The following is a 23,635-nucleotide window of genomic DNA, read 5'->3' as shown; positions in this document are numbered from 1 at the left end:
TGCAATTTCAAGGAAACTTAGACTGTATTCTAGGGAAGTCAACTCGGAAACAAATGCATTTACTAATCATTTTAAGCCCCTTCAATCAAACAGGATTACTGTTTGGCTATAGCAATAGGAGTGGAAATTTCCTTAGCACATGCAAACACAGAGCTGCTGCTCTGTTGTCACATGCAAAACATGCAGTATAGAGTCTTGCAAAGCACATGTTTTTAATAATTTGTTTGTTTTTCAGAACTGTAGGTGTATGTTACACAACAGAAAAAATACCAGCAGAGTCCTCCTACACTTTGAGCTCCATGTAGACTAGATGCTAGCTGTGCTGAAGAGAGTAGCATTGAAGAAGCAATGAAGTAGTAAATCTTTTGTAAGCTGCTTTTTGTTTGGTTTCATTCATTCTTTTGCTTAGTTCATTCTGTTCTGTTGCTTAACTGCTCTGGTTGCGGATGACAAGCTTTTCATGTAAGTATTTTCAGTCAGTCTTCTCTATGCTAAGGATGGAGTGGTAGTGTTTGCCACTGCCTTCCCTGTCCCCGAAACCATATGGATGTAGTGATGGTGCGACGACACATGGTGCTTGGTTACGTATAGATTCAGGCATCTGTCTCTTTAGTTTCAGTCAGTTGATTCAGTAGCTGTTTCCTGTTTCTTTTAAGAACACAACAAAAGTCCTGATAGGCCTGGACCTGCTTCTCTGTTCTAAACTGCTTCAATTTGAAATGCAGAAGTTGTTCAGTGTTTTGTCTTAGGTAGCAGCTGTGTATGAATTTACCTTCCTAATGCTCAGTGGCATAGGGAAGTGCTGTTTACTCCATTTCATAGGTACCTTCAGTGTATGTGAACTCCCTAATTATTTTGGTAAAGGTCACCCTGGGGGGAAAGCTTTTATTTTTACATCAAATGTGATGTAAATGGGTGGTTTATATCTACTGTTTGGTACACTAATAATTGTGTGAATTAAGATTCACTTACACTTCTAGGAAGCTGTCCTTAGTGACTGGAGTGCCTGTACTGTTAATTTTAGTTATACTTAAAGCTGTTTCCAGCAGAATTTAAGATCGTTGTTTTCAAGACTGCAGTAGTGTCTTGGGATTTCTCTAGTTGGCCACCTAAAATGAATGACAATATATGACAGTTTGGGTGCATTCTTTCATTTAAAAACAAATTCCCAAATGGAAATTCATAGAATATTATGTTTATGCGTTTATACAACAGGAACTCAAGCTCTTTACCGATAGGTACAGCATGACAAAGCATCAACAAAATGAAATTAGTGCAATTTCTTTTTTCCATTTAAGCAAAAGAAGAAGATACTGATGTTATCAAATGTTTGATTGCCATAAGTTGGCTAATCTTATATTTGCATTAGCTGCTGTTAATTATGCTATCATGCAGTTACTTTCTAATGGGGAAAAAATGTATTAATACTGAGACACCATGCAGAGATTTTCAAAGGTGGTATACTGAATTATAGAGAGTGAAAATCACAGGCTGAAGTCTGGAAACCACTATAGAATAGAAATAATTTTACAGTGTTTCAAGAGAAAATGAGTTTTATCATTTGACACTGGGCTTTCATGTGAGAACTGGCGAATGAAACTGAAAGGTTAACTATACAAAATGTATTAAATTGTAAAAGGAAACAACTCTCCACTGAAGAAAACTGAGCTGTAGTAATTAATATGCCACGAGTACTATAGGTAGGTGCCTTTCATAAATTTATACCATAATAACAGAGAGATGATGTCTGATGTATTGCTTTACATCTGCTTATCCTAATTTTGACAGCTGGTTCAGTGTTTCCCTAGGAATTTGAGGTGATTTGTCATTGTCTCTTCTGGATTCCCCTCTAGTTACCTGCTGTTCTTTGTTGTGGGATTATGTGGGGTCCTAAAAGTTCCAGGTGTATCATGAACCAGATAAAGTTTGTGTGCCTTTTATTTCCTTTCAGAATGGCCACCTCATGTGTATGTCTGCCAAAGATGTTTGTAATACAGATTTTATTATTTATTTCCATTAAGAAGTTCTCAGAGGCCTGTTAAGACTGAGGTTTGATTGTGCTACGTTGCTGTAGACTCTTTTTTTCTTGGTTAATTTCTGTTTCCTAGAATTATTGGATAAATAAAGAAGACAAAGAAAAAGTCAAAGGAGTGCTGGGAGGGATAGGCCATTTTATGGCATACAGTTGATCTGTGCACAGACCACAAAGGTTTTCATTTTTAGGGTAGAGTAAGTGTATTGTATCTAGGGAAAACTTACTATTTAGTTTTTCATCATTTTATAGACATTGCAACTGGGATTTCTGCCTGGTTCAAGTAGAGGGTTTGAAGACTACTAAAACTACATTAGACCATTGATATGGGAACTTTTGAGTATCTGGAAAGTGTTTAATTTGTTGATTATTCCCATAAATAACTAAAAATTCTCTATTCAAAAAGCTTGTCATATGCAGAATAAAAGGACATTATGTTCTGCAAAGATTAATTCTTGTTGGCTCTGATGGTGTATAAAAGGATTTAATACTAGGGAAAAGAGTACTGAATTGAGAAATCTGCAGAAGGAAAATCCCATCAGCCTAGCTCATCGTAAATGCTGTTGAGCGATATGGGGTGAGGATCAGCCTCTTCCAACAGCTGGGCTCCGAACCATGAAGGGCTTTGATGGGTGCTGACAGCAGACAGAAATACAAAAACATGAAGCTAGAGAAAAGCCTCTTGCAGGCTGAGAACCAGAGAATTTTGACATGGGTAAAGGGATGGTAAAGTTTACTTGGCCATTCAAGACAGTCATCACTGGAACTTTATCTTGTTATCTCTGTTACTTTGTTTTACATAATGATCTATCTTAAGATGTTGAAGCATGTAATACTAAGTACATGGATATGGATATCAGGAATTGGCTAGTGCAACTGGAAAATTAAACAACAATTAAATAATAAATAAGGGAGTTTTGTTTACGCACCCTTTGTTTAGAAATGAGCCACTGTAGAGAGTAAGTGCATCATGTCTATTACATTGCTTATGAGATCTGTATTTAGAGTCCAGTCATCTTGTCTTTGAAAGCAGATAGCTGCAATGTTGGTGGTGAAATTATGAAAAGAGAAGGAAAATACATTTCTCAGTATAAAAATTGGTTAATGCAGGAGGTGGATGTGTTCTGGAGAAATAGTTGGCATAAGTGGCCTCCATTCTTTTCTCTTAGGCAAGAGGTTTTATCATACAAAAATGCTTGGTGTCTGCCCCTCGCTTAAGTATCTGTTGCATTTCCAACTTTATGTAGCGAGGAAAGCATGTGGAAATTGAATTATTAACACACAGATACAGCACCTTTTTTGTTCAGTGTGCAACAGTATCATGTAGTGACTTGTATTAATGATATAACATTTTGTAGGCTCTGAACCTCTGATTTGGGATTTCTCTTTACTGATAGAAGTAGTTTGTTAGAGAATCATGATTTTTAGGCATAACTTATTTGTTTTAATAAAAAAGAAAGTAATTGTACAAAGTCATGCTCAAGTGTGTTTTGGTATGCAACATACAGCAGTGTCAAATTTTCCCATCTTTTACCTTTGCAACAGAATTACCTTTTACTTACAAGTGTTAATTTCCCAAAGCAGTGGTATTACCTCTTTCCACCATGCATACCCTTAGCTGTATGCACAATAGTTTAGAGCCGAAATGTTTACTACATTTTTCTGCCAGATAGACCAGTGCTTGTTCAAACAGATTGCCTTGGCATTGGGCCTACAAGAACCACAAACCCAGATGCTAGAGATATAATGCCTTTGTGGAAAGGGACTTTGCAGAGACAATTCTGCATAAACCCTGCCCTTTTTATTGCATGTCTGTCTCTGTACCTTCACAGTCTCTTAAGTAGACAGGTCTCATGCCTAAGAGCTTATTTATACAAATTAACTGTCATAGCTACTGTAGAATATAATGTTCTGGAACGTTTCTTCACATGCACATTCCAAATAAAGTAATTACCCCAAATTAAAGTTTTATAAATTATTATTCTTCTAGAATATGTTCAGAGGCTAGAATGCCTTGCCCCAGACTTTGCCTATGAGGTTTTTTCCACCCTTTGTATCAGTCCCTCCCTGAATGCCAGGTGATCAATGGAAGGAAACTGGAGAGGATTTAGAAAATAAACTAATACATGGAAGGAGGAAATGACATAACAGTAGGAGAATGGAAAGAGGATTTTGGAGGGGGATAACATAATTTAGGAAGTTTTTTACCACCTTCTGTAACAGAAAAGTGGATTGAGGCCAGCAGTGTGGACCGTTAATTTCTAGTAGAAAAATAACAAACTGAGATAGAATGTCTGTGGATATCTCTGGTCTTTTGAGTCAGAGAGGATTAATTACAGCAAGTATCAGATTGCCTGTAAAGATACACCAGAAAAGCCAAACGATTGTGCTTGCTGGGTATGAGTATTCAAAACTTGCTGTTACTTTTTAAACAAGACCAGTCCAATAAGGCACAAGAGCTGATTCTTGCTCTGCTGTCTCTACAGTAATTATTTGGTCACTGCTCTTTTCCTTACTAACTGACCAAGTTTCTTCCTGCATTCTTTTGTTTTTGGGAAGGACATTCCTATTTGTGTTCAGCATCTGCAGCAGCATCTGGCATTATTACTTGTTCTCAGATACTGGAGTGGGTGAAGTACAGAAGGATTTATGGCTATTGAGTAGCCTAATATTTTAATGCAAATTGCTAAAATTGAGAGTGAGATTAGATTTTGTTTTAAAGATATAATGGTTAAGATAATTGTTTATATTGGATCTAAAGTCAGTATGTTAATATTTTATTTGTAGCTTTGTCAGTTAGATGTGCCATATGGGGAAGAACATTCCTGTCTCCAGGATTATTTTTCAAATGACTTGAGGATTTATTTCCCAAAATTTTCTTACTGCTTTAGCAGTACTTCCAAGCTTTTTTGTTGTTGTTGTTGTTCCAATGGACTCTTTATTTATTAAAAAAAAAAAAAAATTGTTACCTTAAGACTTTTCACAAATTCAGATGCAGTTCTGTGAATACTTTCAGCAAAAACCTCATCCAAATAACAAAAAATGTGAAATAGTTAATTTTAGCCTTTCTAAAATGAAGCTGCTGTGGGTAAGAAGAAAGGAATGTATTAGAGACTTTCAACTGTTTTAAATAAAAAATAGGGCAAAGATGATGGCCTCCTCCTTCCCTTTCCTCCCTCACTACTTCCCACAGTAGGCTGTCATGCAGTCATGAAGGCACTAACACTGAGCTGTGAGAAGTTGAGTTCAGTTTTTTTCCTTCCCTTGTCTGGAGTTAGAAAACTTGGGCTTCTTTTTTCTCTTGAGAATGGCCTGTTGGGCTATGTAGCGTTTCTGGTTGAGAGTCTCTCAGTCTTTTCTTTTTAAACTGATTGCTGGAAACTCTGAGATTATCCTGGGGAAGGATGTATACATGCTTGCTGTCCTAAACATCTGCTGCTGGCCACTACTGTTAGAGGATATCAGGTTAAATGGAGTGTTGATCTGGCCCAGTATGGCTATTTTTCTGTTCCTCTACAGATAAATAATTATTTTCTGGGCCACAAAGAAATAAGGCACTGGTGTAAGGACACTTGCATAAGATAAATACCTAGACTTCTGACCTAAGTTTGGCACAAAAGATGTTTAATGAACATCTGTATAACCACTAGAGCCTGGGGACTCTCCATTTATGCTGCTACTGCCCTGTTTTTCCCCATACACTTTGGTTCTGTAAAAGGTGCCACAATCATCTTTGGGATGTTCAATTACTCAGTTTCTGCTTTCCTGCTTTTTTTCTTCTCTCAATTAAATATGATAAAAATAGAACAGTTTGTTTTCCCCCCACTCCACTGAAAAGAGCAAATAATACATTGATTTTCTGTGCCAGCCTGAAATGTATTAAATATACGTATTAATTTGAGCCAATACCCCTTCCAGAAGAAAGAAGCCTGTACATTGCACAGATCTGTTTAGACAATGTAGATTTTTTGATTGATGCTAGTTTTAAGGTTGGTTTTTTTTGGGGGGGAAGCAGCAATGAAATGTTTGAACATTGTATTTCCCAGTGGGCTTAAATGTTTCTAGGCAGTGTGAAATGGACTTGAACAGCTTTATTATTAGTAGTATTTTAAAGTGTCAGGGCAGATTGTGGCATATGAAGTAGGATGTAGAATTACATTTCAGGAAGTTTCAGTAACCTCGGACTGATTTCTTCCTGGTAAGAGGGGTTTGGTTCTAATTAGTTGGCACATTTTATTGTTCAGAGTAGAAAGCTTTGAAGCAGTTAAAATGGAAATTGGCCTTTGGCAAGTGAAACTGGACGTTGTTCCTACATGAGGAAAAAAGCTTTGCTGCTGATCACTGGTAGTTGAGTCTTCTCTCTAGTGCTCATTTTAAAAGCTGTGTTTTCTTCTGTTTATTTTGGTATGCTTGTCCCCCTCCCTAGTGTACTTATTACAGACATGTTTGTTGCTAAATTCTCATCAGGCATATAGAATTTTAAAATACATTGTGTAATGATTTGAATTGCTTCTTCTACACTTTATATGGGCCTCAGAAATGCATATACTTAATTACTGTAATTTTCAAATTTTCAGCCTGTGGCACCCCAAACACCTAACGCTTGTATTACTGAATACCTTGTAGAAAATACATTAGCAGTGTGTCTGAAGCATATTTGTGATGGCTGCCAAAATGTTAGCCTTAACTTGCTAGGAAAAAACCAACATGAATTACAATTTTTTAAAAATTTGCATATTGCAGGTAATTTTAGGGTTGGGTGTTTTTGTGGTGTATATGATCATGTGTGGTAACTGCACAGAGAGATAAACTAATTGAAGATACAGCAAGAAAAATGAAAAATTACAGATTTTTCAAGCATAGCAAATAGACATCTTTTGTAATTGTTTTCACTGTGTAGCCTTAGGTTGTAAGGTAAAACAGTTTTCAAACTAAATCATGTTTCTATGCCATTTTAAGAGAGATTAGCTATGCATTTTGGAGAAGAATACCGATATAAGCACCAGGTTTGATAATAAATTTCCTAACATTTATGTATTTTAATCCAATATTGCCATTTATTTAGAAGCCTTGAAATTCATGTCAAGAGAACAAAATCAATACTGGGCTGATCATACAGTACTTGTTTTAGACTTGTCAAACAAGTGATCTCCATGATCTCTAGATATGCTACAGCAACACCACATAGATTCTGATGTAAAAAGTAATTTAGCTTAAAAATGGTTTCACAAGATTAACATTAGAACTCACATAAAAGTTAATGAACAGAAGACATAAATACTGTGTTCGGAAAAATATTGCACTGACAAGGGCACGCTCAAGAAGGTCACTTTTGAGTTTATGTTTCAGTTCACACTGCATAGCACCAGTTCTACAATAATGTAGCTGCTTTTCTAATGTACTGTATAGAATTCAGGGTTTTTTCCCTGAATCAAAGCTGTATTTACTGTTTTTAACAAGAGGGAAGACTGAGTGCTCATCAGTAGAAACTGAGTGGGACTATGAAAATTATTTATATGGCCTCTTTGACTACATTGTGCTGAAATAAACAGATGCCAAAATGAACAGTCTTGCAATAGAGTTTTTTAAGTCTAAACTAGAAGCATTACATGAGAGGACAAAATGATCCCACCATATGAATTACATGGTCATTTTTCTTCTGATTCAGAAGTTTATTGGGCATTTTAAGTGGATAAAAACAAATGCTAGAATATGCAACATCATAAGCCATTTTAAATTTCACTGCTTCTGACACTGTACTGAAAGTGCACAAAGCAGTTGAATTAGGGGAGGGTAGCATTTTGGCATGTGTGTGTGCATCGGTGTAGTGTGTGTATATTTATGAAACATCCAGGATTAGAAATTCAAAGTATAATAAAGCTACAGCTGTATTTAAACAGATTTCTAAGTGCTAAGATTTGGACAAAGAAATGGATGAGAAAATATGAAGAACAGTACTAAGAGCTGACATTTTCAAGTTTTATGCTGAAATGACTCCTTTGATACACTAGTTGTGAATAAGCACCAATGTCTTTCAATTGAACAAAGGCGAAGTCCCCCTCCCCATTTTTTGGTCTATAAGCAAGACTAAAATACAGTATTAAAGATGCAAAGTTTTTCAATATTTTGTCCGTTAGTCTGTAGGCATACATAGCCACTCTTAAATGCAGCATTATCAAAAGATTTCACAAAGGAATGGAGGACTAGAAGAAACCTTCTACAGGAGAAAGTCTAGTTTCTTACCACAATAGGAAACAACATAATAAGCTTTCATAAATTTATTCAGGTCCCTCTTAAAATGGCTAGATATCTGTTACCCTTCATCTCCTGTTTGGAAAGCTTTCCAGAATTGGGTTTGTTTTTCCCAATTCCTAGTGACATTTTGTTCAGGTACAGCTTTTACTCAGCTGTTCTTATGCTAACATTATTTTTTGACTTAAATACTTCTTGGTGTTTATCCTTTTTTCCTCTTTGTTACCACCAGGGAATTTGGGTAGGAATTTAGGTAGGACCCTTTCCATTCAGGAGAGAGGAGGTTACCTACAGCCTCTCTCTGGGTACTTCTGTCAGGGTAACTGAACAAGCACAAGGTACGGGCAATCAGTGCCATATTGTCCAAACAAAATCGTATTGATCATTAGTTGCCTAGATAATAGCCCAAACACCCTTGGGTGACTGGAGATAATTTCAGGAAGACAGCCTGTTCTTCCTACATTTCGTGCTTTTTAATTTTTAAAAATTATTTATTTATTTAAGTATTTTGTGCTTTTTATTTATTTATATTTGTGTAATGGGCACATTTCAATTCCCTCTAGCTATCTGCTTGAGCTAGCCGATTTTAAGTTTGCTACAGCTTATTCCCAGTAATCTAATTACAAAACCAGAGCAGTTCAAGAAAGACTTTTTATTCCATTCCATACTTCACATACTGGTGGATGAAAGCAACACCTGCATTGCCTCCCATGTTGTGTGTGTAATTTTTCTGTAAGCGTTTATCAGAGTCAAAAATCCAGTGGTTCAGCAACATACAAGCTGTCAAGACCAACATTCTTTTTTGCATTTCAAACAGTATGTAGTATTCAGTGACTTTTGCTTTCTTTGTTTGTTTCCTTGTCTTTGGTGGAAGGAGATCTCCTGTATCTTCATGGTTTTGTTTTTCATGGCTATATCACTTTGGCACCCTGTGGTGATTCTGCAATCATCTGGTAAGCCAAACCCCTTTATTCTCCTTAGTTTTTTCTGACTGTCTCCCACTTCATACGTGTATTTTTCCTTTGGATACACAACTTTGCAGTCTTCACTGTTGAACTTCTTCCCATTCTCATTAATCACATCAGTGAATTGAATCAACAATAAAACACTCATATTTTTAAAGAATGAAACATAGTTTATTTTTGTGACAGTTTGTTCATTTTGCTAATTACAATATTCTTTTAGGTTTTATATGCAGATACAATTGCACGAAGTACTGACTGTCACAGATTACTTCAATTCCACACTTTTTTTGTTTTTTCTTCTTTGACTGGGAGGGGGAGGAAATGACAAGTTGAGTCCATGTTGCCTTGATACAAAGGTAGGATACTTTGCTACTGGGATAATTTTTCTCTGTTTTTCATGGCTTTGGAGCAGATCATCTACCTGAACAGAAGCTGAGCCAAGTCCTCAGCTAGCAAAGTCAGTGTTAAGTCAGTGTCAGTCAAGGCGGTGCTTCAGTCATATTGGTCCCTGGATGTTTCAGCATTGTTCTACAAACTCACTGTCTGCTATCACCATAAAAATGTGGTAGCAGTTTCCAGACAAACAGAACGTACAAAGCCTGTTCTATTGGTGAATGCATATGTGAAGAAATAATGAGACTGATGTAATGCTAAGGGTTAAAAAAACCCCGTAGCTGGTAGAGATAACAGCATAGTAGAAGTGTTCGCCACAGTCATACAGCTACTGAATTCTTGTTCAGAAATGTCCCTGGAGGATTCTTCAGCAGGAGTACCTGAGTATGTTGGTCCTCTTACTCATTCCTGTTTTTCCCGTTGTCTTTTCCATTGGGTTGTGTTGTATCAAGGGGCTGTCTGATAGCCAGAGTTGGAAAGTTGACCCAACTGAAAAATAACTTTTTTTTTTTTCCCCTTGCATAATTTTAAACATGGATTGCTTCTCTCCTGCAGTTTGCAACACATCCCCGCAAGCACTTGCACTAGCACAGCTGAGAAGGCAGGCAGGGGAGGAAGGGAGGACCCAAGGAAGCGTGACCTGGCAGTCTTGTACACTTTCACCACATTAGGGCTTTAGTTTTTGCTTGTTCTGTTGCCCTCAGTACCGTCTGTGGTTTGGTTTTTTTTCCCCTGTCATCCTTGTTTTGAATTTTTATGTGGACCAGCTGGCTGAGATAGCTAGATGGCTGAATTGTCATCACTGGTGTGTTAGGGGCATTAGCTATCATTTCTGTTGGACCCTGGCTATGCTGTGCCTGATGGGTTTGCTCTTCTACTGCCTAATCCCAGTGAAAGCAGGAGTTGGTTGAGAGAATTTGCAAACCAAAATGATTACTTTGGTTGAGGAAGAGGACTTGAAGTTTTTCCCTTACCGAGAGTCTGTGCTTTCTGACTGAGGCAGTCATGGGCCAGAAGATTTTATGAATCCATAGGTCTATCTGGATCCCTGACCACAGTAGTACAAGTGGTTCATAATTCATCCAATGCGTTTATCCTTCCAACATTTCTCTTCTTTAAGAAGTCCTGTCGTCTTTTTTCTTCTTCTCCACCTCCCCCAAACTAAGGTGCAGAGACTAAATAATTTATCAACTGTGCACACAAATCTGAGACTTAGCTGGGAACTGAATCTATAACTTTTAAGTCTCTGGCCGTCAGCCTTCTCTTTGGACTGTTATTTGTAGTGCTTGTAGTTGGAGACATTCCTTTCACTTTGTCTCCAAGAGGGTAATTGCCCTTTGATGCATTTGTCGATGAAATTATCATTCCTCTGTAGTCAGCTGATTGAATGGTGGTTTTCTGAGGTTATTTTTAGAAATCACCAAATACTCAATGAGGGAGTTTACTTCATGTACTCCCATCCAGACAGGTGACTAATCTAACCTTTGAAATTGCACTTGTATACAGGTTTGTTATAGTGGATGCAATCAAATTGCTGAAGAGGGTGAATAGAGCTATGTGTGACTTTTATGGGCTTTCTTAGGGGTTTTTCTTCCCTTCCTCTCTACTTCAGAATTCCAGGTGAAAAGGCCTCTGCACTTCTCCTGCTAATATGTTTTGGACGTGAACTATAAAGATGCTGGAGGTAAAACTTCCGATGGATATAGCAGTACCCTGACACTATAACATCAACGTTAAGGCAATATCTAAATGTGTTGGTTTCCATGGAATGCTGCAAAGATTTTGCTCAGCTATTTGTGGTCTGAATGGATTCAGTTTAAGAATACTCCCATAAATATGAGGGATAATATTTCTTTTTGCATTCAGTTTGTTAAAATAATTGGATAGGGTCCTAGGGACTGCCTTTTCCATGTCATTTCTCTTACACAAATTATTAACAATAAAACAATGGTAGGTCAGATGTGTAGCTGCTGCAATTTACTGAAATCTTCTGAATGAAAACTGGAATTAATTTGGTGCTTTTTGTTTGCTTTTTTAGCATGTATCAGGCTAAACAGCTCTTGGTGTGATATAATTTGTAGTGTTCGGTATTGTTCTTCAGTGAGGTCTAAAGACATCACCATCTCTGGAACTCATACTTAAATTTTCTTGCAGTTTCACAAAGTTTTTTTTCTTTTTTTTTTTTTTTTTAATCATTTGTATAACCATATTTCTGCTTCTCCATTCCCAAACAACTGTACATTTTTGGGTCTGTCCATGTTTCACTTCAGTAAGCAGAATGGTTGCCTGCTTCCACTTCTTTCTTTGAAACAAATCGGTTCTAAGTGCTTGAGTATTCTGGACAGGATTTAAACTTGAATTTTATGTTGTGTTGGTGAAAGCTTTGGCTAGTGATAAAATGTGTGAAAGATATTTGAGAGAGATGCAATTTATTTTCTTCAGCACAGCAGTAAGAAAGTTCATATGGTTGGGAGTGCAGTTAATTAACTAAATTATCCAGGAAAATTGAAACTAAATTCTGGTTTTAGTATTCTGCCTGGGGAAGTGATTTTGCTTGTTTCTTCAGCAATGTTGGAACATTGCTGGGTTGAAACTGTTTTAAGCTTCTTTACTAATTTAACAGAGGAAGAAGAAATAGTTTCATTTTAGATCGTGCTGAATATATGTGATGCTGGTCACCAGCAAAAGAGAGAAGATGTGTTTTTGTGGACAAGGGGACAGAATGGGTTGTATAAATGGGGATGGGAGCGACTGGCAAGTAATTTATTAATTACAGAAATAAAGTTAACTAGTATAATAGTGTTATAATTACAGAAGGTTTCCAGGGCACAGGTTTACCAGAGGACAATCCAGTATTTCACATTTAATTTTTCTCTTTTGTTTTAGGCTCTGGATGTTGACCGAACCGTTCTCTATAAAATGAAGAAATCTGTCAAAGCCATAAACATATCTGGTCTGGGTAAGTACATAATAATTCCTGGTAGCTTGTATTGGTGAAATTGGAGGATTTAAACAGTCAGTTGTCTTACTGAATCAGAAAGAGTTGTAGGGGTGACTCTGAGAAGAAAAAAATGTACATTTTAAGTAGCAGTCTTGAAATAGCTGCTTGATCATGAGCTTGGTAAGGATGAAATTTTGTGAGGTAGCTGAATCTATCTAGCTGGCATACTGCTACCAAGTGGGGAAGCCGTGCTCTCATCTTTCTACCAGGTCTGGGCTGCCTGCTCCTTCTGCCACCCCTGATGCTTGGCAGATCCCTAGATGAGATTTTTAGCTCATATAAAGGTGCATATGCAGTGAAATCAACTGAACTGGGATTAGATGAGCACCTGAAATGGTAAGGAATATGTATCATTGAGAGCTGAGGGCATGGGAGGGGTGAAATTACTCTCTTTGGCAGCAAAAAGAAGCTACATTGACTCTACTGCTTTGTGAAACCTCACCCTTCCTGGTGGCTTCCAGTTATGTATGTTGAGAATTTCATGACAAGAGAGAGCTGATGAGCTACAATTTTTTATTGTCATGGTACACAAAGTCAGATACTTCTCTTACAACACTGATAAAAATACAAAGAACTATTGCTTCATGCATTTTTATGTGTGTGCCAATCTCATGGAGTTTTGTGTGTTTATCTTCTTTGAAAATATAACTGAAGCTTTTGTTTCTGTGGATCAGCAGTATTTTGTGAGTAAGAAACAGCATTTGTCTTTGTGGATAAGAAACAGCATTTTGTTGGCTTTTGTTCTCACTTTGCAGTTCATAGCAATTAGAGCTAACAAAACCTGTATTATATGCCAAATAGATAGGCCTGGCGACCTTGGAGAGCCACCAATATCTGACAGAACTTGTGGGCATGTTGGTGTTCGGATATAAGGTTATAACAAGAACTGCTGTTGTGGTATAATTCTTATCAGCTAATTGAAAGGAAGTTCCTTCTTGCCTAACGTAATGAAGCTGTTATCTTTGGATTGTGGAGGGTCCAGTTTAAGATTCATCTGGAGCTGTGTCATCTGTTTCATGTTTATTTGGCACCCTTTCTTCTGTTTTTTGGGTTTTGTTTTGTTTGGGGTTTTTTTTTTGAGTGCTTGACTATGCCTCATAATCAGTGTACTTGTTAGAGCATTGTAGCAAATCACTACAGTTCTTGCATAAAATCAGTACCTTGCCTAGTTTTTAAATTCATGCTGCCTAATCCTGACAATAAAGGTTTGGAGGCATTTCTCTTCCACCAGCAGAAATATCACTAACCCAGCCATTTGCCAGCCCTTGGGGTTTCTTTTGACAAAACAAAAACTGGCCTTGCACTCAGAAGAACACAGTTACTGGATTTTCAATATAGGTTCCCTGAGTATTAAGTATACATGTTTTGGCTTTCTTTTTTAATATGTGAATTTAGAAACTGTTATGGAGGATTGGATAGTGACTCCGATTTGTACATAATTTAGTTTCTTACTTAAAAAAAGCCTCTAAACCCTCAAACAAACCTGGCTCAGATTTCTTTTTTTGATAGCTTCCAAACCTTTTGTTTGTAGAGAAACTTCTAAAATCCATCAGGAAGAAACCATAAGGCAGGGAGAGTATTTTGGAGGGTTCCATGAAAAAATAGCATTTTGTGTTCTTCAGAAGCACTTGTGGAGTACCAGCTCAGCTAATTGTATTGCTGCAATAACTACCATCAGCATTCTGGGGAATGTCTCAGAACTGCTGTTGAGCTGCTGGTTTGTTGGCTTTATCTGATACATAGATCCAGAAGAACGGTTCCTAGGATGCTGGGGAATACAAAACTCATGGGGATGCTGTAGGGAATAGAAAGCTCTTGTTTCCTAAGGTAAAAAGTCAGCATGGTTCAGCTGCTGATTGCACATCTAACTACAGCAATTAACGGTGGCAGCCTTTTCACCTTATTTTCATGCAGTGGCAGCCTTCTCTTTTTGCTGTATGAATTGTGCCCTGACCTCCACCCTCACCTGGGTTCAAATATGCTAAGCTGGATGCAGGAAGCAGTGAGAATGAAGAAAGCAATATGGAAATAATTAACCTTACCGGGTAGCTGTGTGAACTAGAGGAGTTGTGACCTGCCACATCCTGTTTTTTGCTGTCTGTGCCAGTTCATTCAAAGCTTGTTCAGGTGTGTGTATGTCACACAATAGTATTGGTTGAACACCTTTACTTCATCCTACAGCTCAAGTTGCAGAAAGTTTGGTAGGTGCTCAGTCCCTGCTGTTGGTGCTGAGGAAAAATAAGTACAATTCAGTGCTAGGACTTAGTTTTTAAGCTGGATGGCTATATGCAAACTATCTTTTACAGCCTGCAAGTTCAAGCGCCCAAGGTAGAAACTTGTAGAATTAATGCCATTTGTGTAACTTCAGTTCTGCATGTAAATTATGACAGTCTTTAATTACATTATATTATACCACTACTTCACAGGGTTTTCGTTTCATATGCTGGAAATTAAAGAAAATTTGTAGCTACTTGAGAAATAAAGTTTTTGAATGGCTGTCCAAATAGGAATGTGAACAGACAGGCTTGTTAAGTTGGAGCGTGCTAGGTTTATTGAACAGGTTGTAGAACTAATTCATAGAAATTTGGAGAAAGGACATTGCATCAAGAATCCTGTGGATGTTAAATATGTTGACGTATACAAATGGGCTTGAAATGAAACTGGAGCATTGCTTGTTTGAACAGATTAATGTTCTCTAAATAATCTTAAGGGTTTATGCTGGTCTCATGTAATGACCAAGAAAGGGTCTTTGTTCTTATTAATGCATGATTTTTTTTCTAGGATGTGGGGTTTTTTTTCCTGACTACTTTGAAGTGTTAGAAATTGGCCACAGCTAGAATAAGAAATAGGCAGCATTAACCTTCTCAGGTGTCAACTTGGTGTGCATTGTCCACGTGCTCAAGCTTGACATGGACACTAAAGCTTGGGTTCAGAAAGACTTCTGTTTTTATTCCACAGATCAAATTGACAGGGACTTTTTATGCCTGTCTACACAAGCAAGTAATCTGGTGTCCTAGGAGTGAATCAATAGGTCAAAGTAGTTAAGACTTACACCCCTCAGATTTCCTTTATATTTTAATCAGGGGAACTTGCTTTAGGCCTAGATTTCATCTCATTCCTTGGGCTGAATAACCCCCAAACACGTGCAGCTCAAAGCTTTCTGATGGGCAGAAGCATTAGGTGTGTGCTGGATGACTTGCACTGGTGCAGCCCACACAGTGATTCAGAACCTGCTGTCTCTGCGAATCACTGGATCACTTCTGGGGCAGAGCTTCTGGTTTCATTGTCTCAGAAAGGAGTCTAGTTGTCGTGAACCGAAACTGCTTTGAGAATTGAACTGGCCTGTGGTAAATGCAGACTGCTAGGATTTGCTTCAGATCGCCGCTGCTGCTCTGAATCAGAGAGCTAATACAGATAATGGGTTTTGTCCTCATCTGTAGTGTAGTTTGTAGTCCCATTTCCTAAGATGACCTGAGAGTGTTGTTCGATATTGCCTTCTATTGTGGAGATCCAGGACTCTGCCAACACACTTGATCTCCTCTGTTGCTTTGTTCAGCACACACTTAAACTTAACAGCACACAGTTAAAATTAGGAAGCATTAATAAAAGACTCTAAAAGTTCATTATAGGAGATGAGAATTGTTATGCGATCTCTGGTATGGTGCAGAAATATTGTGGGTCTTTCTAGAGTGGATACCTGTCAGATGACACATTGTCCTTTGTACAGCATGTGGGTAGATACACATAAACCAGAATTAATAAGATACGTCATACTTCTGGCATATCAGTGTTAAAATATAAATAATAAATGTTTATTGTATCAAGTAAACATTTTTAGCAAGAAATCTTCTGAAAAGTGTTGGTTTTTTTTAAAAAAAAACTCAATTGTAATTTCCATAACCTTTTCTCTACTGATGATATCTTCATGTTTTGCTCTTTTGAAGCTCATGTGGAAAATGAAGAACAGTATACACAAGCACTGGAGAAATTCGGAGGCAACTGTGTTTGCAGGGATGACCCAGATTTGGGAACAGCGTTTTTAAAATTTTCTGTGTTTACAAAGGAATTAACTGCACTCTTCAAAAATTTGGTAAGACTTATTTAAGAAAAACATGTTGAAATTTTAAGGCCACTACAAAGGCTGTATTTCTGAATTATAACAGCTCTTCATGTTGAAGACAATTTGTGTTTTAGCAACCACTGTTCTGAAAAAATTCTCAGCTTAGGAAAATGTCTCATGCCCTAGCCTTTCCTCTTGCAAAACTCAAAACTCAAAAAAACAACAACAACAACAAAAAAAACCAAACAAAAAAACCCCCCCAAACCAAAAAACAAACCACCACAAAACCCAAACAAACCCAACAAAAAATCCTCTTCCAACACTTCTCATGTCTAAAAGCTTCCCACAATAAAGTAGTTATAACATGTATTATAAAATGCATATACCAGATTGCTTTAAAATTGTGAAACGAGCAAAACCCAACTTGGTTTACTCTGTGTTCGTGTTGCTTTTATTTTACTTTTTCACACTTCCCATTTGTATTTATAAAGGGACATTTTAGTGTCCCTGGACGCAAGAGTCTCTTGCTTCTCAGGGAAGAGAGTCAGGAAAACAAAATCAAACATAATGCTTGAGTGTCCACCGGGGACCAATCCTGCAACTGAAGCCAGTAAGGCTTAAAAGCACTCTTCAGTGAGCCAAATAGGATGGAGCCAAATGGAAGAACGGGAGTTTTAATTATTAATGGAGAATTTTCAGCCTCAATTTCACATTAATCAAAGGGCACAAAAAGAGCAGATTCTGACTACACCATACTAGCTAGAGCTTTCCCATGTCTGAGTAAGTCCCAATTTACTTGAAACTACAGAACTCTTAAACCAGGGGCTAGGAAGGGGAGATGACCCACATTCCTACAAGCATTTAAAAGTCTGTCCCCACTGAAATCAATGTGATGGGGACACATCAAATGCTTTTGTGAGTCTAGACCAAATGTCTGTAGGTTGCAGCCAGCTGGTCATAATCAGTTCTTTGGGGAATGTTTCCAGCTGATGGGATTTAGGGCAGTCCCATTCACTCCCTGATGCTGTGCTCTCTTTTTACCCAACTGTGATACTGATGAGAGAGAATCTAGCCCCAAATGTATTTATCAACAGTGAAATGTATTTCGTACATTTGAAATGTCATATTGATTTGAATATCTCTGGATGTACAAATATTACCTGAGATTATGTATCAGAAGATGCATCCTTATTGAGTGTGAGTCAGTCAGTTATCTTGAGTCTCCTGTATAGAGGTAGACTGCTCATATGGGAGCGGAAATAGAATGTGTCTTCTGACTGATACCTTCTGTTGACTAAAAAAACCTCTCTACCATATATTAATTGCAATATGGTGACTTCGTTAGGTAAATGGATCTGGGAAATGTGATGTTTAGGTGATTTTAAAAAGCAATCTACTAAAAGCTGCATCCTCTCCCCAGAAAAACCTTTTACTGTATTATATTTCAAGAAGGCTTTTAAAAGCAAAAAAATGTTGCCATTTTGCCAAAAATCTTAGCAATTTGTTCTCTTAAAAACAGTAATTACTATCTTTGCAAAATGTTCCTGACAAGAATAACTTTTCTTCCACAAACTGGAAAGGAAAATAAAAACAAAATAAATATCTATAGGAAGTGGGATGCATGTTTTTATTACCTTTTCTTATCCACGTAAGCGTTTTGTGTGTCTTCTCCAAGGAATATTTCTAAATCTTTTTGCTGTGTACTGCTTTTTCACTAGCAACTATGTATTTTTGCTTCAGTTTTTGTGTATAAGAAGAGGATATGTCATGAGACAGTAGCTAAGTCTTTAGTTTTTCTCAGGTTGTGATTCTGATTTGCTCTATTTTTGAAGCAAATAATAATTTTGTATGACATTAATGGTTTGTTTTGTTTTGTTTTTTAACATTGCAATAGCATAGGCACCTTCTCTCTTCTTTAATACTGTCTGGTGAAGGACAGGTCTCTGTAGGTTCTGCTCTTTCCTAATCTGCCTCATATTGTTGAGGTTTGAAGATTTTTGTTTTCTCCTGACTAGCAAAGGAAAACTGAAGAAATTGAGTAACCTAATTAATGGTCCTTGAATTTGGTGTCTCTCTAGGAAAATAGTTTCCTCCAGGAAGAAATACATATGAAAAAAAGATGTAAACTTCATTATTGCTTGAAAATACCATATTTATAAACAAGAATTCTAGAATTATAAAACAAAATTATAGTTTTATGTAACTTTGCCTATTAGAAGTTAATACCACTAGAATAAACTGTTGGTAACTGGTCACTTTAAAAATCTGTTCGTAAGTTTACTGATGGAACTGTAGTTTTCTAAGAGGTTACAAGGGTATTGACTAGTGTAAAAAGTCCTATACAGTAGTTGGAAATAATTTGGGGTGCTATTTTTTTTAATAGTCATAGCCATATGTGAAACAAGTCCCATGCATTCTCACAGTGTGGTGAAGTATCCAACTCTGAACGCTTTAGGCATGTTGGCAGTAAAAACGTCCCTCTCCTCTGGTGTTTCCTTGTAGGACCCAACATATTTTGGTTGTAAATAGTTTCATCAAAAATGTAGCCAGAGCTGTACAACCTGCTGCTGTTAAAAAAAAAACATTCTGAAAGGTTCTCTTTTTAAATAGACCTATCCTTAGAGTTTCATAGGGCACTGAATTTCCACAGAAGATTTTAGCTGAAATGAGTGGGGAATGTGCAAGAAAGTGAGAGGACATGTTCAGACTGGAACAGATGCCAAAGCTATTAACACTGGCAAAGCTTTAGGGCTACTGTCAAGTTTTGCTTTGTCATATATTTTGCTTTTGTTTCTAGAAGCTGATATGTTCTGTCAGCTCTTGGCCTGGGTGACATTTAGAGCTGTAGCTCTAAAGTACTTCTGCAAAAAGGTTTTCCTTAAACTTGTCTTTAGTAAGGCAAAGGAAAGCCATTATAAAGTTGTTCTACTTTAACAGGGGTTTTAGGTTCTTGTTTTCTCTAACATTTTTAAAGATTTCCCAAAAGACCTTGATGTTTTCATGGACTTATCAAGGAATCAATGTTTTAAAATATTTCATTAACAGCTGAAGTTTTATTTCTTGGAATCCAGTTATTCAACTGTAAACTATTCAAGTTAAAGTTCAGGTCTTGGGTTTTTTATATGTGTTTTGCTACACTTCTTTTATGTGTGCACTTTTAAATAGTGCATAAAACTAAAAAAACACACTTTGAAGAAGTTTGGTTCTTCACATTTGAAGTGATTTATAAAACACATCTTTAAGAGAAGAAATAAATTGACATTTACTGTATATCAGGTCCTTGTAAGTACTCACTTTAGCTTTTCTAACACATTGTTTGCGTTGTTTGGATCAGTTTATGATATACTGTACCATTTTTTTTTCTCTTGCCATAGCTCCAATATCAAGCTACAAATTTTTCTTCAACTTCTGGATTAGAAATGTTTTTAAGAAGATTGAGCAATCAGTATGTCTTTTTTGGTAGTGAACTATCAGAAAATACTAGAGGTGTTTTCAGAGGTAACACGGTACTTTTGTGGCAGGTACAGTATTGCTTCTTGATGGTAACCTCGGTGCTAATTCCTGACTGAATGGTAGCACCCACAGTTCCCAGGTAGGTTAGGTCTGTATGGCGCTTGCTTATAGTGTTAATTACTCTGTCTTCCTAATAAATTTAGTGCCAAGTTTTAAAGGTATGGGTCTTAATATGAAAAATGTTAGGACAAGGAAAGGCTCATTGCAACGTGTTTGCACTTTAAATATTTTTTCCTTTAAATCCTATTCTTAGATTGCTACACCGAGAAGAAATAAAATCTGTAGTTGCCTGTCATCTTTGTCAGCAGTCCTTGAAAAGGGATTTGATCTGTGAAGATGGAGTAGCTATTTAACAAATTCAATTTTCTGTATTTGTTGTTCTTCTACATACTCTTATCCTTTCTTTTTTATTTATTTAAACTTAAAGCTAATGAAACATGCTGGATTGAGATGACTGGAATCTGATATTTCTACTCTGTGAAAAGTAGCTGGGAGGAAGAAATTCCATGTGAGAAGTTTTTCTATTAATAATTCTGGGATTTTTAGCTAGGAGAAATGGAAGGACAGTGATAATATTTTTCTGACCATATGCTCCTGTTTTACTTCATTTTTTAAATGTAAGAAGGAGATTTGCTTAAATGTAAAAGGTAACAAATAACAAAACTGAAGGAAATATCTTTTCTGTATTATATAATGAACTTAAGAAATTTATGCCCAGAATTTTCTTTCCAGGCTAATAGTTCAGACTAAGGTTTTAAAAGTATTTGGTGCCTGAACCTTCACAAGCATATATTTTGTTGACAAGGACTCATCTTAGTTAAGTGCATAAAAAAAGCTACAGATACACATATTTGAGGTTGGAGTATTATACGAGAAGCTTAATGATTTAAGTTGTGTTGTTTCTGGTTTTCACTGGTACACTTGAGGAAAGATTGGCTTAATGGTGAGAGGGAAAAAATAAGAGTACTGTTTGATTTACGCTTGTAAAGATATAAACCAAGATGTAATAATTACTCCTTAGTGGCATGGGTTCAGCTCCACCTGGAATCTTATCTTTATTTCTTTGCCAAAAAGATATTGATCCAGCTGGAAGAAATTCAGAGGACAGTAACAAAAAATTATCAGGGCCTGAATAGGTTGATTAATGAAGAAAGCTTAGAAGAATTGGAAATATATGGCTTGCCTCACAGGTAACTGTAATTGTGGAAGAGGAAAATAATAAATTGCATATAAATGGGATCTCACTGTGAAAATATTAGATGAAGTGTCTCAGAGAAAGCGACAGAAGCTTACCACTTAGGTGTTTTAACCTAGCTTAGAAAATGTGCAATTGGGAATTCTTCTCCACTGGCGAGGAAGATGGACTGGAATAACCTCAAGTCTCTTTCTTCCTTTGCTTTTAAAATTCTTTACTTTATGCTTTTAAGAATACTTTAAAAATGTATTTCCTGTCATTTTGTGCTTGCACTCCCTAATACAGAAGCTCCCAGCCTGTAGTTCGTGTATTGGTGGTGGTAGAGGGGCTGTTTCCAAGTAGTATGTGGTGGCAACACTCGATACCTTGCGCGAAGGCATTTTTCTAGGCAGCTGAGCCAGCAGCTCCATGTGCGCACTTAGTGGTGTTCAGCTCCTGCTTCACTGGAGTCACTTTTCTTACGGCGTGCCTGGGTGGTGGATGATGTCCCACCTCAGCCACCAGCCTGGTGGGACACAGTTTGTGCTATGGGACACGCCACTCCACTGCAGGTGGGGCAGGGGTGAGGACAGCAGAAAGGCAGTGTTGTGTCCTTGTGTGCGAGAGGGAGGCATGGTGCGAAGATGAATGTTTGTGCTACAAGTCTTTATGTTACATGATTTTCTGAAGTCTTGGGGTTAGATGCTAAAAGCTTAAAGTTCAGACAAACAAACTGAACCTCATCTGTAGTGGATGTTCTGATTTCCACCTTCTCCCTGCTGTGTTGATTGGCCTTGTCCTACTAAAGCTCACATCACGGGGAAAATTCTTGAAAAGTATTAAATCCAATAGTACTTGCCATAAAAAAATGAAAATAACTTAAACAATGATTTGTCAGCAAGCGCTGCTACCATCACTTGCACACACCCAAGTTCATTGGTGGTTGAGAAGCCCACGGACAAGTATATGAACCGCATCTAGAATTTAGTAATGGCAATAGGAGTCATATGATACACTGTTCGACTGCCTGAATTTTAGTTTAAATTGAAAATGTTTTAAGGTCTGCTCTGTTTTTCTGCATGTTAAGAAAAGTATTTAACTTCTGAAGTAGTGAAAAAGCTGTTTTGGTTTTGGTTTTTTTGGCTTGGATTTAGAAAACAAAACCTATTGAAGTACTGCAGGCACCAGTATCCAAAGCTGTTCTGGAAAAGACTCATTGAAGTAATCAGGAGGGCTGGCAAATGAAGAACTTCAGTGTTTAGCCATAGGCTCTTAAACTACTTGAAAATCTTCTTTCTCCTTCGCAAATGTTGGCTTACCTGTTGCCTCTACCATCACTTCTGGCAGCTACATGTTTGTTTATTTTTACGTTCTCCCTCCTGCCATTTCTTCTTCTCCTCTTCTGAGCCTTCTCCAACTTAGGAAGTTTTAATTTATTACTGTGTCTCTGTCATCTTGTTGGAAGCTGTCAGAGGAAAACTGCGAGTCTGCCAAAGCAGCAGTGTTGGAAGTGGAAACCAGGTCAACTATTTTTTTTTCTTTCTTTTTTTTTTAAAACACATGGAACTTGCTAGTGTTCCTCTGACACAGGATGACTTTAATTTCTGTGAAGCTTTCCTGCATCTTTGTGCATGTTTCTTTTTAAAGAGTATTTTAAAATATAAAATAGTCAAAATGTAGAGGCAGCGGTATACATTTTAGCTCCCTGTATACACACAGAGTAGGAGCTGCAACATATTAATGCTTCTCTGCATGCCAAAAAATGGGTCTGTATTTTTAGATAGTTCAGCTCAAGCTTCTCAAGAAAGAGAGGGAAAACATGTAAGATCTTTCTTCTGTATATCACTTGCTGAGTTATAAATATGAGCAAGTATGATTCATCTAACTAGGTTAATAATGACAAGTTCATGCATTATGTATGTTTACATTTGTTGCAAATAAAATAGGAGCATAGGGAATACAATAGACTGATAGTAATATACGGGTGATAGCACACAGAAAGAACTAATTTGAACAGGCAAACATTGTCCAAACTTTTAAAAAGAATGTTGGGGTTTTTCTCCTGTTCTTTTTTTAAAGTTGCTTTGGACTTCAGGCCCCATGGCTTGAAATTCTAGGAAACATCCAGAACTGTTTTGGGTCTGGGTAATACTTCAGGGTCTGACATTTTTTCTTTTCTGACTTAACAGCAGACTCAAGACAACTGTTTTTTCCTTGAGAAATGCTTTATTCTTGCTTTGTGCCT

General features: G+C 37.1%; 1 protein-coding gene across 7 annotated transcripts in view; it reads left to right on the top strand.

Annotated features, from left to right (window-relative positions):
- The window catches only part of ASAP2 (ArfGAP with SH3 domain, ankyrin repeat and PH domain 2), a 92,903-nt gene that overhangs the window by 12,240 nt on the left and 57,028 nt on the right, over positions 1 to 23,635 (top strand). For 6 of the 7 annotated variants that reach the window (XM_072855069.1, XM_072855072.1, XM_072855067.1 and 3 more), the window contains 2 exons: positions 12,529 to 12,601; positions 16,588 to 16,733. In XM_072855069.1, coding sequence (XP_072711170.1) covers positions 12,529 to 12,601; positions 16,588 to 16,733 — 219 coding nt within the window. Of the gene's footprint in view, positions 1 to 12,528; positions 12,602 to 16,587; positions 16,734 to 20,526; positions 20,725 to 23,635 lie in introns of those variants that run through there. The other variant, XM_072855073.1, reaches the window with a different exon arrangement.

Source organism: Ciconia boyciana, chromosome 3 (assembly GCF_034638445.1).
Source record: "Ciconia boyciana chromosome 3, ASM3463844v1, whole genome shotgun sequence".
In the NCBI taxonomy this organism is placed as follows: Eukaryota; Metazoa; Chordata; class Aves; order Ciconiiformes; family Ciconiidae; genus Ciconia; species Ciconia boyciana.
Note: the sequence above shows the minus strand (reverse complement) of the source record. Positions and strands in the feature narration are given on the sequence as shown.